This window comes from Crinia signifera, chromosome 4 (genome assembly GCF_055691185.1).
Source record: "Crinia signifera chromosome 4, ASM5569118v1, whole genome shotgun sequence".
NCBI lineage: Eukaryota > Metazoa > Chordata > Amphibia > Anura > Myobatrachidae > Crinia > Crinia signifera.
In genome coordinates this window covers 311,678,523-311,696,658 of record NC_139220.1, presented here as the reverse complement: position 1 = coordinate 311,696,658, position 18,136 = coordinate 311,678,523, and the positions used below count along the sequence as shown (strand labels likewise).

The window sequence follows — 18,136 nt, the reverse complement described above, 5'->3', positions numbered from 1 at the left end:
GAACTGCTGGTAGATTTCCAGAAAGCTTGCAGATCTGTTAGCTCTCTTCTTCTCCGGCCCCCCAGGGGGTTTTCGTCATCTGATCACACAAGCATGTCTGCTCACATTATCCGCCTGTCACTTTGTGAAGAGAGCGTGACAGCGAGGTTACACGTTCTCCATAGCGTAACACAGAGTGACAAATCTGAGGGACAGGAGGGTACAAACTTAACACCTTCCAGACGAAGAGACATTTACAGCCGGACATCACTTACAAGGCACGGTTTTGCCTTGTAAGTGAATGCCTGAGTTCGGCCAGCTTCCTGCGTTATAGTCTATCAGTCTTCCCTGTTAACGTCAGCCATTGTGTGGCATACATCTCAGCCAATAGAAAGCAGCCAATCAAAAACACTCATCCACTGACAACACCAGGGCACATAAAATGGCAGCTTCCATCACTACCTCAGGCATGGCACCCATTTACTGTTTTAACCCCCAAAATGTATAGGCTTCATGTGTAGCCATGAATTTGGTAGATAATAACCCGGAGGAACTGGTTACCGTGTCATGCATATTTGGCCCCCATAAAATGGCCACTGTAGTATGAGAAACTCACATACATACCGTAACGGCGCACACATTCTATTTTATGGTCACAAGTGAGTACTGTGCACAAACGCCAGTCTTTAACCAGACAAACGCACGCGGCATTATTGCACATACGTTCATGTGTGCGGACAGAAACCAGCGCTGAGGTAATTTAGCAGCACTCATGTTTATTCCAGAAGTTTTTTGTGCAGGGGAAGAGGTGGTGGTGGAGGGGGGCCCTTGTAATGGCCGCTGATGGGAGCTGTGATCCACGGTGACAGAGGCGATTCTCAGGCCAACTTTGCAAGGGGGGGGGATGGGGATGGGTTTGGGGAGTCAGATAAAGAGACGGAAGGAACATACAGACAGGTGCCCGTCACCGAGTGTGCAAATCAGGCAGGAGGGAAGGGAGGCGTGCGACAGCCTATGCCGCTAAATGCGTACAAAAACATGATCATGTATTAAAAGTATCTCCGCGGAATTTATCTAAGGCACACTTACAAGCGTGCAAGTCCAAGAGGTGCGATTGGTCCCTTTTTTTATTTTATGTTCCACTTTTGCCTTCAGTCAGGTCCCGAGAGCTGAACAGGAGCGACACACCTATATACACACACACATACCTACAGACAGTGGTCAGTGCGTGTGCTGGTTATGTAGACCAGAGACTACAGGGTGGGCGGGAGGGTAGGGGTGAGTCATGTAATAGTGATGATTGGAGTGGGAGAGAAAGGGTGAGTGGTGGTGGTGGGGGTCTCTGTACATCAAGCCAGTCCCATCTCTTCTAGAACGCTGCGCGGTGACTCATCCTCCTGCAGAGAGAAAGAGAGAGAGCGCGGGGGTCAGACAGGAGAGAGACACACACACACACACTGCGGCACTGCCCCCTAATTCTTATTATCCCCTCTCCCCCCTTATACGGATTCCTCTCACTCTTCATCAGCTCCTAATAGCGGAGAGAGAGAGGGTCACCTTAGAGTGCGTCGCTCCCTCACGTCTGTGCCCACCTCAGATTAGCACGTACTCCATTCTTTTCTGCACGCGTCATCTCTACGGCTGAGGCTTAATAGGCTAATTTACCCCATGGGGCAGCTGTATAATGGGCTCTGTGTCGTAGCTCAGCTCCCGAAACATCTCCCTCTAAAGCCATTTACAAATTCGTTCTGTCACCTCTACCCGTGTACAGCTTCATAAACTTATCTTCTAAATCACTTCTTTACCAAATGAAAAGAAAAAATTTCAGTGCCACCTATTGCCCCCAGCGCCGTCACCCCCTCCCGCCTCACTCGCACCTGACTCATTTCCGGCCACCTGCACATTTCGTACCGCCGCACCTAATCATCGGCTTTTAAAGCCTAATTCCTTTCCTCTCCCTCCGTGCCCCCTAATCATTAATAACTTCTCACTTCTCCATCCATCACTGACTGCCACTTATCACTGCCTATACATCTCCATTATTGCCCTAATTTGCCATCACGCTTCTGAACACCCCCAACCCCCCCCCCCCCTCTTCCCTCAGGTTTGTCGGATCATTACTGTCGTATCTAACACCCATTCATCATCTCATTCAGCCACTTTTCTCCATTTCACACAGACATTTCTTTTTCTAGCTCACGCCCAATTCCGCTGCACGTACTCCCCCCCCCCCCCCCCCCTACCACCACCACCACCACCCCCGGTGTTTATGCATTGCCCCCACATACTCTAATTCCACCCCCTCTGCTTACACAGGTCGTAATCTCGCCACCACACACACGCGTTATCTCCCTCCCTCCTACTACCTCCAGTGTGGAAATTTCTTGCTATTAAAGTGAGTGGGTGGGAGTCAGTGAGCTGTGACAGGACCAGAGATGTGTGATTCATCCACTGCAGAGAAAGGAGGAGGGGGGGGGGGAATGTGAGCAAAAAAAAAAAGACACAAAGGGAGAAACTAAAACAGCTGAGGGCGAGACAAATGGAGACAGGGAACGTGTAGAGAGAGAGGGAGAGAGACAGCGAGAGAGAGAGCTGCGAGAGTGTTCTGCTACCTCTTGTAACATGTCCGACTGCTCTATGGCTTTCAGGACGCTCTTCTTAGAGGTGTCCTGGATTTCGCCCCCCATCAGGAACTCGTCGAGGATGAAGTACGCCTTTTCGAAGTTAAATATTATATCCAGCTCACACACCTGTAGAAAGAAAAGAAGGGCGGGTATAAAGACTATTGATATCTGTAATGAATTCATCTCTACGGACGCTGTTGGCGACATGAGACGCAGGTTATTGGAGTGCACAGGCTGGAGGGGGAGGGAGGGGGTCTGGCCGAACGAGACACAGACAGGCGTGCCGATACAAACGAGGTGCTGATGACACAGTGATGGATAGTGGAAGAACGTGGAACGCAGGCGTGCACAGGACATCGTACAACACATGTAGGGAGATGTACAGGCAGCGATGGCCACACTAGAGGATCATGCAGGATGCACAGAGACAGCACAAGCAGCTGCTGGGGGACGGTGAATGAGTGAGCAATATGCTCCCATAGACAGAACAGAGTAGGAAAAGCTGCAGGCAGCGCGGCTAGCCAGACATGCCGCCAAGTCACGAGTCATCAAACTTCATGCAGGCAGCAAATAGCGGAGTGATCAAAATGCAGATGAGTGCTGGAGGTGCATGCAGGCCGCAGGTAACAGGGGGGGGGTATTTGGTACTGCGCACGTGTAGCGTGGGTCGTGCGTCAGTGCTTGCAAAGCGGCTGCAGGCATCCAATGATTGACAGTCTGCCGCAGTCTCCATGCGGGGAGGGGGGAGGGATGGTCTCCGTTTTGCGGAAGTGCAAAGATACGGTCTCGGTCTACCGACAGAGATTCCCGCACCGGAATCAGGCCCGGGAGGGCAACGAGATATAGGGCCCGATTCAGACTTGACTATTATCGGTATACCGCGTATGGCCCCCATGGGCGAGCCATCTGTGCGAAGACCGCCAGCAATGGACAGCCTTCGCTGGCTGTTCAGAGTGATTGACAGCAGGCGTTGCCCGGCCATTGGGGGGGGGGGGGCACTGACGTCAACAGCGCCCCCACCTTCTCCCCACGGCCATCGCAGTTAGTCCTGGCTTACTCAGCACTGCGAACAGAGGGGAAAACCCCATCCAACGGTGACTGATTGCGAATGGGTTTTTTAAGATCCGCAGCCCATCGATCAGGACTGAATCGGGCCCATAGGCAGGCGAGTGAACGAAACATGAAGACGTCATAAGAATACAGGGCGAGTCGAGCAAAATGAACCAGGGCACAGAGGTGAAATCTGCAGGCATGTGTAACACACTGGGTAACCAATAAATCAGGCATTCCCAACGTTCCAGGTTTTAGTGATACCTAGGCTTTAGCGCAGATGGTTAACTAATAAGGTCACCTGTGCTAAACCTTGGTTATCACTAAACCTGGACGGTCAGCTCGCCTTCAGGGGTGAGGCTGGGAACACCTGTGATAGGAGATGGGGCAAGAGGGAAGGGTAAAAGGAACGGGCCGTACCAACTCCGACGTCCCAGCACAGTCACAGGGATATACTAGCACACGGATGCGGTTCACGGGGGGACAGCGGACACCTCAGCATGACGGGAGGGAAGCTGATGCAGAAGCGGCTGCCCGGAGAATGAAAGCTACACGTGAATAGCTACTTAAGACTCCTAACTGGGAGGATTATTCGCAGCCTGTGATCTCTGTTAAACCTAATTAGCAGATCATGGGCTAATACCTATAGACGGGGGATGTTTGAGTAATGGGGGGAGGGTACGGTCTCAATCCTGTGTGCGTTACGTACCGTACTGCTCCCCCCCCCCCCACCCCCCTCTGCCCTCCAGCACACAGATAATACTTACGCTGCCAAAATATTTGTCCAGCAGCTCCACGTATCGGTGGATTAGCTCCAGGGTCAGCAGCTCGTTATCATGATCTTCCACAGCGCAGCAGAAATACAGGCTGGCGTATCTAGAAGGGAGAGAGAGAAGTCTGGGTTACAGGAGCGGGAGAGGAAGGCGCAGAAACTGGGGCTCTGTATCTACCATATAAACAGCATACATAGGGCTTACCTGTACCGTTACACTGGGACACTTATAAATTACACATGTTCTGTGGCTGGGGTAATGGATGCCTGCGTTCCCCCGGTTTATAATCAGCCACAGAACCAGCGTAATTCATGAGTGCCCCAGTTTAAAGATACAGGTAAGGCTATGGATATACTGTATGTAATGTCTTATACATAAGGGGGGGGGGGCTGAGGAGCAAATCATGGACGTGCATCTGGCGCTATGGGGTCGTGGCTGTATCCCTCTTATTTTTGCGGGTCCTCTCGCCCAGTCACATCCAGAGCCACCGCTGTTAGGCCACCCCAACATGCATACGGGAGGCTTATGAGTCAATAGGTAATTAACCTAGGAGTCTGACTTAGAAGTGCGGGAGTAAACGGCACACAAACATGGGGAGAACGTACAAACCCCACACACAGACAGGCAGCAGAGCCAAGCACTGTGTTACCTAGAATACGGACAAGAGGCTATTATAAATAGCGGAGGCTTCGGTCACACTGGTGCCTTGCGCAGCTGCATTCCTGTGTGACATCACTGCCCGTGTGTGGAAGACCACTCTGTATTTCTGCCAGTCACTGTGGGCGTGGCTCCCAAGCAGGCGCTAGTGCAGTAGTGGCTGCAACTATTTTTATCGCAAACCACGACTGCAAATTTATGCCAATGCTGCAGTGGACGGGCCGCCAACAGAGATGCCCACTTATGCATCTCTATGCAATTCTTATCTGCGTCCCATCATGTCGACATTTTGACTGTCGACCTTCCCATTGTTATCCTAATGCTTGTGTCGACTTTCTGACCCTGTTGATCTATTTCAGGCATCAATCTAAGGCCTGTTCACATTCAGTGGTCAACTCAATGCACTTCAACCTTCATAGGGCCAGCCTAATGACTGTATCCCAGCCGCATTGTGGCCTCCCACATCACGTGTCCTTCCTGTGCCCCAGAATGCATAGCAACCAGCACTCGGAAGACGGAACACCAAACATATTGCTACAAAAGTGCCCATGGGGTGGGATATTGGACCCACAAGGTGTATTGCTGGAAAAGGACTACAAATTAATATTATTCTTTTTTTGTCTAATTAAGTTATAAAACTATAAATTGGCAAATTCAGAGATAAGTGGCTGATAAACTGATGTGAAACGGCCTTTCAAATACAATATTGAAAAGGATTATTCCCCCAGAAACAGAGCGCACTGCTACCCCCACCTGGCGGGTCTCACAATGCCGCTTGTCTGTAACCCCTGGCTGTTCTGTGTGCAGCGCTGTGCGCGTCCGAGTCATCTGAATGAGCAGTGTACAGGGAGAGAACCTGACAACACCGCTTATTATAAAAGGCTGGCCTCGGGGCAGGAGAGAAAGGTCTCCAGATTCCGCTACTGAAGTGTACCGCACACTAACACATATGGCAAATGACTTCCCTAATGGTTTAACCACTTCTGCTATTGCTACGGTCTGTATAAATGATATTGTCAGAGTGAGGGAACGGTACATTGCGGTGGAACATCGCTTCGGGAATCCACTGCACCAACGCTGGAGGGGATAATCGAATCACCCCTTCGCAGTAATGAAACATGCCAGGCCAACCACTTCCACACGGCGTAAAGGAACCCAGTCACTCATCAAATATAAACTAGAACCGGGGACAGGGATTGTACTTGTGGAACAACTCCGGAAAACATGGAACTGCGCTTTAGATACTAGGTCATAGGAAGCTGCTCTGCAAATGGGGCTCAGTCTGATTAATGGATTATGAGGGGACATGAGGACAGCCATTCACATACCTTTGTACAATTTAACATGTATTACATCAACCGGTGCCAGACTAATATATGAGGCCTGGCATGTCCCCTTCCCAGCAGGTGAAAAAGATGGGGTCTGCATGCACGGAGGGTAGTGCTGTGGGGATGCAGTCATTTGGTCCACAGCATGATGGCCGACAGTCATTAGGTCGACACCATTAGGTCAACATGGGAAAAGGTCGACATGGGTCTAGGTCAACATGGGAAAAGGTCGACATGGTTCTAGGTCGAAAGGTCATTAGTTCCATAGCGTCTAGGTCGACATGGGGTTTTTCACTGTTTTTTTTAGCCAACATGTGCCGACAGGCGGTATTTCATGCCCTACCATCCACTAGGCCAGGCATTCCCAACCACGGTCCTCAAGGCACACCAACAGTGCAGGTTTTAGTGATAGCCAGGCTTCAGCACAGATGCTTTAATCAGAATCCCTCAGGTACTAATTAAGTCACCTGTGCGCAAGCCTGGATATCCACAAAACCTGCACTGTTGGTGTGCCTTGAGGACCGTGGTTGGGAATGCCTGCACTAGGGCATGGTGGGAGAATAAAATAGTGTGCCTGATGCATTGCAACTGTGTCCATGTCGACTGTGTTGACATTCAGGTAAAAAAAACAGTGGAAAACCCCTTGTCGACCTAGACACTGTCCAACTAATGACCTGTTGACCTATAACAATGTCGACCTAAACCCATGTTGACATAATGGTGTTGACCTAATGAGTGTCGACCATCATGCTGTAGACCCAATGATCCCAACCCATGCTGTGCTTCACGTATAATACAGGGAACCCCGTCTTCTGTGCTCCCACAAAATGTAATCTAGCAGCCAACCTGTACTATGCAAGCCACGCCCTCATCCGCCCGACTCCTCCCACTGGTAAAGGCAAAGTAACGCTCCCCCACCGGCGCGCATCTGTGCAGGATTTCCTTCCAATCAGGAAAACACTGGATGCGTCACGCAACTGCATTTGTGCTGTGGATTTGTCGTAATTCAAGGGGGTGGCACTACAGGGTCGGATGGTAATGTACCAGGGTGCTTTCAGACAGTTCTCCACCTAGTTGACTGCAAGGTGTGGTTAAGTTCAATAGCAAACCATGGCCTCAACAAATCAGAACGTACAGTAAGAACAGTGCGTAACTATGCCCATAAGGGGCGACAGCAGCTCTTCCACCTGTTAAAAGTCCATTTTGCTGACGTGTGTGGGTTTGGGGGGGATCTCACCTTTTATAGACCACCTTAAGATCCTTCCACTCCAGGAAGCTGCACATCTTGGGTTTTCGGCTGAGCACAGTCTGCATTAGGTCTCGCACCAGCTTTTTCTTCTCCCGCTCCGAAGTGGCGACGTACCATTTTTGCAGGCGCAGCTTCCCCTGCCGGCTGAACAGCAGCATAAATCGCATCTGCGAAGGGAGAGAAACGTGTTGGGTTCCACAGAACTGATGCATTAGAGCTCCACCTTCTGGCTAACCTGAAGCACTGCGGCTAAGCTGCATTTTGTGATTTTGTTAACTATTGCAAGAGCAATGAGTGATAGATCGTTAACTAAATGGACTCAATTGTTAACAATAACTGTTGGAAATCTCTCATTGTGTACGCACTCCCCTACATCATTAGCAAACACCCCAACACCCCCCCCCCCCCCCCCCCTCTCAAGGGCTGCAACTACTGAGCGAAGTGAGAGTGACCTCACTGATCGATATTGTGAACGATATCGGTCAGTGTGTATGCACTATATCATTATCCCACGGCAGCGCTGAAGATAGCGGTGTGTACCCAGCTTAACATTGATCCCCACTGTCCACATATAGATGTATTTCAGTTCTGTACACATCTCCGATGTAATCCAAATGAGAAAATGAAGATGCAGGGGATTCTGGAAAGCCGATGGTGAGGACACTTGTAGGACAATTATATCCTAATTCCTATTACAATAATAGCGAAGCAGAAGCCAGAGACCAGGCATCTGAAGAACGCAGGACATGGCTGTCCCAGCAGACATGCTATTGAGCTCTTAAACAATTCAGCACAGCAGGTGCCTCCTGCATTCAAAGTACAGTATACTGGTCTTGGTGGAAGTACTCAGAAACACAGATCAGCCTGTTGCCTCCGCAGTCCGTGTAATAGGACTTGGAAATCTAAACACTAAAGGTGCCCATACACGTTACAATTATTGTTGATAGTGGCCTGGTTTAAAATCGCGTTGCGTCGCATTGTATACCATACAATAGCATACAATGCGATGCGATTTTGTCCTCAAGGAAATTTCAAGGGAAATCGCGTTGCATCGTATTCTTAATGTACTGTAATACAATTTCAACATCGGGCGCCCGGATAATTCACAAGTACCACTTTTTGTACTAGATCTCATCTCATCTGATCTCATCGCAAAACCGATATGCAATGAGATGTGATATTGTATACAATAATTGTAACGTGTATGGGCACCTTAACACAAACGTTACTACATTGGTGACTATCTATACAGCAGAGGATAAGCAGAGAGTCAGCCCTCGGGACCAAACACATTACACCAAGCTTAGCTTGTTAGAGAATCCTTTACTGCTGCATGGTTGAATCACAATGCATCTGCTGAGCGTCTGGCACCTCTGTGAAGGTATTTATACGAGGAGAAGAGAAAGGCTGTATGGGGGAACGCACAAAGTATTAAAACGTAACTTTTATTAGTATATTCTAAGATGCCCTATATCCAAATCAGGGGCACTACTAGCGAAAATAATGAAGAGGTTAAAAAATACATATAATGCACAAACAAAGTGAGTGAAGGAAAAAATAAAGAGTTAGTGTGTTAAAAAACACAAATGTTAATTAGGGAGAGATGTTATAGGATAGATGTTGAGACAAAAACAACCTCTTTCGAGGATCAATTCTTTATGTCATGATTTGACAAATGACCGTGGGGAAATATGAAGTGTAGGCAGATGGTTTATAACCCAATCCAGACCAGGGTTATTCCCTTTGTGATGGGTAATCCACTCTCACTGGTTCCCCAATCACAAATGGTGGCCAGTTGGTGTTGTTTGTATGTTTTACTGTGGATGGGCACTCTTTGTGAAGGGTGATCCCCTCTCACCGGTTCACCCCTCACAGTAATGGGATTTGAGATGATAGTCCCAAAATTATTCAGAGATATTCGTATTTCTCTATTATATTATACTTTATTATAGTATCCCATAGGTGCTTTTTATATTTTCCACACACATAGAAAAAAACAAAACAGTTGCCACCAATGAAGGTATGTCGCCAGACTGGTTTCTATTATTGTTACAGGAATGCCACTCACACTGGCATTACCTGTTGATACTAATAAAAGGGTTATGTTACCCTCAATATAATAGTATACTAGTACATATACACTTCAAATTGTTACACTGTTCAGTATAGAGTTTTCCTGTATTATAGTAATTCAAATGTTTACTGGCTTAGATTGCCCTCTAGTGGTTGAATCACATAAATTACAGGTACATTACTGTTGCAACATTGTATTCAGTATATGTATTGGATACATCTCTGATACAGTGTCTTATATTTCCCCGTGTCTCAAGTCTATCCAAGTCCTATCTCACATGATCAATTTCATTTAGCATAATGACAATTATATAATAAACTGAGAGGACTTCTCCCTAATAGGAAGGTGAAATGCACACATATATATATATATATATATATATATATATATATATATATATATATATATATATATATATATATATATATATATATATATATATATATATGCGCATGTATACTCATTGGGTACACTTGCTTGTTAATACAATATGTGCAATGTGACAATTACTTGCCAATGCCTTGACACATAAACGCAAGCAGTACTGGGGCACAAAGCACCTTTCCAAAACCCGTGCAGTTCCTCTTTTAGCTCTCTGCTGAGGTGCTTGTAGCACAGTCTGGTCTGTCTCTCAGCACCGATACAGAGCTGAGGGTGCTGGAAGCACCAAAGCAAAGAGCTGGGAGGGAATAAGGAGACCAGAGTTCCATGGTTTTGTAAGACTGACAAATTTTACACTTTATTTCCACCAATTAGATTCCTTAAAGGTTTGACGTGTCTGCTGTACTTTCCCAGAAGTACTAAGCCTTCAAGGAGTGAGAAAGTGGTTGGAGGTAAAGTACTGGCCAATCAGCTCCTAACTACCATGTTACAGACTGGGTTTGCAAAAAAATGACAGTTGGGAGCGGCATGGTTGGTAGTTTGTCTCCGTCCATTTTATCACTCTCCGGGCTTAGTACAGCTGTCCTAGAATTTGTCCCTTCTCTCTAAAGACAGTATCTCAGCTAGAACAGCATTCCCACTAGGCTTTACTCTAAATTCCAGTGGATCCCGCACGGTTTTGGAATACGGTGCTCTACTCCAGTTTCTTATGGTGCAATTCAGCAAACAATATTACATGAAGTGGGTTCTGTTACTGGCATCCTTACTGTCAGTTATGGGGTGAGGGACAGGATTTGCTGCTGCTTGACCACTTCTTTTACGATTGACAGCCACCAGCATTGGTTTTGCTGGGTATGGGTAATAGGGTGGACACTATGAAAGTAGACAGGGCTTAAGTTGACACAAGAAATAGGTCGACGTGGGTTTTTCATTTTTTGGGGGGGGGCCCAAATTTTGACGTAAGTCAACATGGACACCATATCAGTGAATTCTCACTGTATTGTATACAATATATCTGGCTATAGCCAAAATCGCAGTGTCAAGAAATCGCCGTCAAAACCGGCCATGGGACAAATTGCACTGTGTGTTTGCACCTTTATACTGACCATAAATAATCTGAATCAGTCTTGAAACACCAGCCCAGGACACCACCGCAAGATCCCTGTGGTACCCCAGTGAGCCACGGCATATAGTCCCGAGAACCAAATCCTACCCTCGAGGCACATCACTCCAGGTTTTACAGGATATCCATGGGGACATCTATCCCTGGGCTGTTATCTGTGCCATGGGAACCACTGTTCTAATGGCACATAGATCACTTCAAGCTAGTTTACTCCAGTAGACCCCCCACCCCCCCCACCCTGCAGTCACCTGTGCAACAGAGCAATGTTAAAAACAGCGCCCCAACAGGTCAAGTGTTCCAGGACCACTGATAGTCCAAAAAATGTGAATTGTTGTGGAGCAAGCATTTAACACCAATAAAAGGGATATATTTACCCCATTAGGCAGTACAATGCATCTATCAATATAGGCAATTAATACGAAAATGAATACGCAAGACATAGATTAAATAAACAAATGGGGACACCTGGGTAAATGAGGGGCAGAAAGTTGTCCAAACATGTGCGGCTTGTGCCAGTGGGCTCAGGCACCAGGGCAGTGCCACATGTCCGTTCAAAATTGGAGACAAATAGTATGGGTTGTACAATTCATATTGGTTAATGCCCAATTGATCAAACAATATGAGTGTTGTGCGAGGAAGGACTACACAGGCCAGCTGCTCATCATACCCATCACTGAGCATTTGTGAGTGGCGTGGCACAAACAGCACACTACCGAGCTATGGTCAGATGAATACTCCACAGACCAACCTATGTGTGACCCCAACATTAGGAACTCCCCATCCACTTCCCATACTAAGGTGCTGCAGTGATGTACACGTTCCTGGCTGCAACCACATCAGTGAGGTCACTACTGGCTGGGACTGTGTCATCCCCTGCACCCTATGTCGTTACAGGTTAGGAGGGACATCTCCTAGTACACAGACGTGACAGCTACAGCACATGTGGTCGCCTTATGTAATGGGTCTTGGGATTTGTGGTACACACAGAGAACACTCTATATGACCCAGGAGTCTGAGAGAACTCCCATGTAACCCCTCTCCTGCAGGGCATAGAGACCCAACGTCCTGCAGTCCTGATAGAGGCGGTACCATTTTAGAGATGCATTTCCTCGAGATCAGCGGTTCCCAACGCCAGTCCTCAAGTACAACAGGTCATGTTTTCCGGATTTCTGTCTGTGCGAGCAGGTGTTAAAAATGCTGACCCATTAAAACAATTCGACTTTCCTGTAAATGATTACAAAAACCCCAAAACCCATGGCCCTCTGGGTGTACTTGAGACTTGCTGCTCTTTATAACCTGCTCCGATTGTATGTGTAAATGAGGTATGGAAAAAGCATGCCACTGCGTAGACAGCTGGGAGCCAAACCTACCTGATCAGTGTGTGGTCATGAACACTCACACATATATGGCATGGTGTAGAGAGCCACCAGTAGCTTTAGCCCAGTGGTAGCCAACCCTAGCCTGCGAGAGCTACCAACAGTTCACATTTTCCAGACAACCTAGCTGCTGCACAGCTGCACTCATTAATCACTGACACATTTTAAAAGATCAACAGATGGAGCTAATTAGCTCACTTGTGATTCTGTGAGGAGACCTGGAAAACATGCACTGTTGGTAGCTCTCGAGGACTAGGGTTGGCATCCCCAGCTTTAGCCCCTCTTTGGAGCACAGCTTGCAGATAATTATCCATTGCAATAAAGTGTTTGCCCACAGACTGTTCAGTAAATATATATATATACCTAGTTTGTGTGTGTGGACAGGTATTTCCCCCCCAGGTAACCCTGATCCCTCCCCCCCAGCACACCTGGCCGGACATATGCCACCTGTACACCCCCCTATTCATGCACAGGGGACACAGACAGGTGAGCCCCGGCCCAGTCCGTTTCCTAAGCTCCCCGGATCTCACCATCCTGCCGCCGGCTCTCAGGACCGCCTCTCCCCGCGCTGCCAGCCGCTGTCAGGCCTCGGTCCCCGGCCTCTCGTGGTTCTCAGTGTCCGGACCCGGTGCCTCCTCCCCCGGCCTCACCCGGAGGGGAGGAGGGAGAAAGGGGAGGGGGGGGGGGTGTTCGTGTGCGCCTGCGCGGCCTCAACCCCCGTTCTCCAAAGGCGAATGAGATACGGGGGCCCGGGCGGCCCATAGGGTAACCGCCATAACCATGAGAACGCGGCCCGGACAGGGCGCCGCCATTTTGTTGGTGGGAAGCCTTCACACACTGTGACACCTACATGTGCCAGTAATGATGACAGTGACTCATACCTTCCAACAACATGACCCTCTACAGGAGGGACACAATACTCTGGTTCTAGACTTCGCTCTTACTTTATGATTGCCATTACCTGGGGGTGAAACACCTTTCTTATCAATAAACCTATTTTTAAACAGGTGATCGCAAATTAAGAGAGAAGTCCAGAAACAGAGCATTGTGTCCCTCCTGGAATGGGTCATGTTGGGAGGTATAGTGACTGGTAAATCCCAAATACTACGGTCACCCACACGAGTCTAGGTAGACTCGTGTGGGTCACTCGTGTGGGTCTAATAGGGGGGGATGCACTAGTATCCAGGAGGGTTGCCCACCTTTCCGGTGGGCTGGGAAGGGGACCCGATTTTCAGGAGTCTCCTGGCAATTCCTGGAGGGTAGGCAACCATGGACCATTTCATGCTTTTTTTAAATCCTTTTTTTACCATGCACGTGGACTCAAATTGCGAATGGTAAAATGCACCATAACGCCCAACTGTACCGCGTTTAGTCCGGCATTGCCACACAGTGGTGAACAGATCCCAACCAGTGGCGCCCATTCATTTTAATGCTTTTTTTCAAATTCTACTGCTGCTGAGGATGCAGGGCGGGGGCGTCTTCTACATGGCGCTTCCCCACTTGGAGATCGGATCGCGGATGCTAAACATAGCTGCACATACAAATTATATCATCTGCAGGCAGCCCATCCAAATCCGAAGTACACGGGACCGCAGGTCGGAATTCAGTGAAATCAAGCCCACATCGGACAAGTGTATGGTGAACTTAAGTGGGCGCTATTATAGTGAGTGCACTATGAGTTTAAATATATTGAATTATTGGCCATTAGCCAATCACCTCCCAACACTCAATATTAGGCGCTATGAATCCAATTTACAGGTATAATCTTAAAATAATTAATACAGCTGCAGAATTCAAATTGCGCTTGTGATTTCGTAATAAGATGACCTCATTGAGGTACCAACCATATGCAAAAATATCTGGAAAGTCTCCGTGCTGTAATAACTCTAGGGCCAGATGCACTAAGCTTCAAAAGTGATCAGATGGAGAGTGATAAACAGCCAGCCAATCAGCTCTGTGACATGACAGGTAGGATCTGATTGGCTGGCTGTTTATCACTCTCCATTTGATCACTTTTGAAGCTTAGTGCATTTGGCCCATAGACTTTTCAAATATTTTTCCTTGAGAGGGACCGTTGGCAATGTGGGCAAGTGAATGGGGAGTAGGGGGGGGGGGTGTAACAATATACATACCTGTAAATAAATTCAAGCTTGCACAAAAAGACGTCAATACAGTGGTCTGACCAGTATATAACGTCCTGTAGGGTCACAACATGCTTGTATAGTCCAGTCCTCCTGCACCTCTAGCGACTGTATCCTTTGCGGCAGCGGCCATCTTTGGAGGGGCGCAGGGTCTCTAATGCTGTTAGAGACTCTGCGTATCTGCGGCGCAGATCCCACCGCAATAAAAAAGATTTACCTCCCCTTGGGCAACAAGAATTTACCTCTACCTGGGCAATAAGCATTTACCTCCCCCTGGGCAATGATGAGCATTTACCCCCCTCGGGCAGCAACCATTAAATCCCCCTTGACAACAAGCATGTAATCCCCCCAGGCAATGAGCATGAAACCCCTGGCAACAAGCATGCAATCCCCCTTGGCAACAAGCATGTAATCCCCCTGGCAACGAGCATGGAACTCCCTATGGCAATGAGCATGCAATCCCCCTTGGAAACAAGCATGTAATCCCCCCTGGTAACAAGCATGGAACCCCTGGCAATGAGATTGTAGGTAAGCGTCATTTATGTGCCTAACAATGCGATTAATTGTTGTAAAAAATGTAATCGTTGCCCAGCACTAATAAAAAGAACCATGGGGTTTATTCTAGTTCATTCTTTCTGACAAAATCCTTCTTAGATGGACAAAACCATGTGCACTGCAGGGGGGCAGATGTAACATGTGCAGAGAGAATTAGATTTGGGTGAGGTATTTTGTTTCTGTGCAGGGAAAATACTGACTGCATGATTTTACACTTCAATATAGATCTCACTTTGAAGAAAAACCCCACCCAAATCTAATTCTCTCTGCACAAGTTACATCTGCCCCACCCGCAGTGCACATGGTTTTGTCCATCTAAGAAGGATTTTGTCAGAAAGAATGGACTAGAATAACCCCCCATGTTAGAGGTTTCATTATAGCAGGAATTGGGGGCTCCGCTGTGTGGCATGTTTAATCACTTGCCTGGCACATCCACATCAGATGCCACCATGCCAAGCCGGACTGTCCCTGACACAGTGATGCATCCTTACATGCACACCATACTTGCTTGTGTGGACTCAAAAGTTTTTTGGTAGACCTCACTACCCTTATAGAGTGGGAACACCCCACCCGCATCCCATCCACTTCCCTGTGAAGTTGGTAGCATGGGGAAGGTAATACTGGGGGACGTAATTCTGTGTCAGTCGCGTTCTCTATTCATGGAGGCACAATTTGGGACCTTCTGCAAATAGGAGGCGGAGCTTATTGACATGACTAGAAGAGCCACACCCCCATCACCACCCACCTGCATTTCTGGCTCCACCACAGCACCCTCTGCCCCTCCACACAAAATGCCAGGATCCGCAAAGTAGCCCCAGTACGTCCCTGCCTACATACATTATGAACGCCTAATACCCAATCATCAGAAGAGGAAATTGTAGATTAGCTGTAAATCTGTATACTGTATAATAAATGTATCCAGGGATGTTGCTAGGCACTGTGTTCACGGATCTAGTCTCAAGGGTATTCATAATTATGTAGTTAATATGTAGCAATGTGTTCTTATGTTATATCGCTGAATAATTCCAATACCAGAATAGTGTCTTATTACAGTCACCTGTAACATTATAGCTGCGTGGGTGCAGGGTGCAGACCCTCAGGTACAGACCTACTGTGATTATATCAGAGACACTTAAAGTGGTCCTGGAGAGGTGGTGGAACTCACTACCCCTGCTCCCCCCCATATGTCACAGTCAGGGTGCTCGGGTGTTCGGCGCCACCCTGCAAGCTTTCAATTTATGGCCTATCCCACACACCCATGAAAAGAACAATATGGGCCATATACTATAACCCCTCATTCAAATTATGCCCCACAGTGCAAGACAACCCAAACCTCCACAAAAGCGGAACAGTGCGCGCCTAAGGTGCACAGCAAAATTTTAGGGCATGGTTTTGTGGGGCAGAGGTATTTTGCACACTGTAATGTCCATTAAACACTATGACACACACCGTAATGCCCATTACATATTATGCCACTTAAGTGCCACTTACCTACATGCTCAGTGCCAGGGGTTACATGCCCAGTGATAGGGGTTTCGTGTTCTTTGCAGTGGTTACTGTTCCCCACTGTTGGCCACTGTACTAGGACCCCAGCTGTCAGTGTTCCACTGTACTAGGACCCCAGCCGTCAGTGTTCCACTGTACTAGGACCCCAGCTGTCAGTGTTCCACTGTACTAGGACCCCAGCTGTCAGTGTGCCACTGTTCTAGGACCCCAGCCGTCAGTGTTCCACTGTACTAGGACCCCAGCCGTCAGTGTGCCACTGTTCTAGGACCCCAGCCATCAATGTTCCACTGTACTAGGACCCCAGCTGTCAGTGTGCCACTGTTCTAGGTCCCCAGCCGTCAGTGTGCCACTGTACTAGGACCCCAGACATCAGTGTGCCACTGTACTAGGTCCCCAGCCGTCAGTGTGCCACTGTTCTAGGTCCCCAGCCTTCAGTGTGCCAATGTTCTCGGTCCCCAGCCGTCAGTGTGTTACTGTACTAGGACCCCAGCTGTCAGTGTGCTACTGTACTAGGACCCCAGCTGTCAGTGTGCTATTGTACTAGGACCCCAGCTGTCAGTGTGCTACTGTACTAGGACCCCAGCCATCAGTGTGCCACTGTACTAGGACCCCAGCCATCAGTGTGCCACTGTACTAGGACCCTAATTGTCAGTGTGCCACTGTTATAGGATCCCAGCTGTCAGTGTGCTACTGTACTAGGACCCTAATTGTCAGTGTGCCACTGTTATAGGATCCCAGCTGTCAGTGTGCTACTGTACTAGGACCCCAGCTGTCAGTTGTATCATAAGACTAAAGCAGCCCATACACGCTGCGATGCCGGGCTGTCCGTTCTGTGCTTTGAGGTGCGCGCTCCCGTGGCACCTCATCGCACAGTACAAAAAGTATGTGCTTGCACATACTTTTTGTACTTAGGTTTCATCAAATTGCATCGCATTGCATGCACAACGGATGCACATGCAATGCAATGTGATGTGATCCGTGCTATTGAAGCCCACAACGCACGCCAGCATCGGGACGTGTATGGGCTGCTTTAGAGTGAGATTTAATAGGATGAGAGATTCAGAAAGTGAGAGATTTGGTGAGAAATCTCCAGTTTTTTTTTTAAAGCGGCAATCATTTACACTGCAAAATCAAATTGGTTTTGCAGTGTAAATGATTGCCTCTTTTAAAAAAAATAGAAGATTTCTCACCAAATCTCTCACTTTCTTAATCTCTCATTAAATCTCACCCTCAGTCTGCCCCTTAGCAAGTGACCCCGTGATTACAGTGCACAGAATAACCACTTATCCATACAATATGTAAGACGCAGTCAACGCAAAG

General features: G+C 48.0%; 1 protein-coding gene across 1 annotated transcript; it reads right to left on the bottom strand.

Annotated features, from left to right (window-relative positions):
• Positions 1-735: 735 nt before the first annotated feature.
• AP1S1 (adaptor related protein complex 1 subunit sigma 1) lies at positions 736-13,383 on the bottom strand. Its single transcript, XM_083185452.1, has 5 exons — positions 13,145-13,383; positions 7,649-7,827; positions 4,421-4,529; positions 2,592-2,729; positions 736-1,376 (listed from the first exon to the last, which is right to left on the bottom strand). The coding sequence occupies exons 1-5, from the start codon at positions 13,145-13,147 to the stop codon at positions 1,329-1,331; spliced, it is 477 nt and encodes a 158-aa protein (XP_083041578.1). The 5' UTR covers positions 13,148-13,383; the 3' UTR covers positions 736-1,328.
• Positions 13,384-18,136: the final 4,753 nt, after the last annotated feature.

What these genes read in the sequence shown, in the direction of transcription:
- AP1S1 (XM_083185452.1), bottom strand. An exon ending in CTTAAGGTGGTCTATAAAAG is followed by an intron (nt 4,530 to 7,648) that starts GTGAGATCCCCC and finishes TCTCCCTTCTAG; the next exon opens with ATACGCCAGCCTGTATTTCT. An exon ending in TGGACAAATATTTTGGCAGC is followed by an intron (nt 2,730 to 4,420) that starts GTAAGTATTATC and finishes TTCTTTCTACAG; the next exon opens with GTGTGTGAGCTGGATATAAT.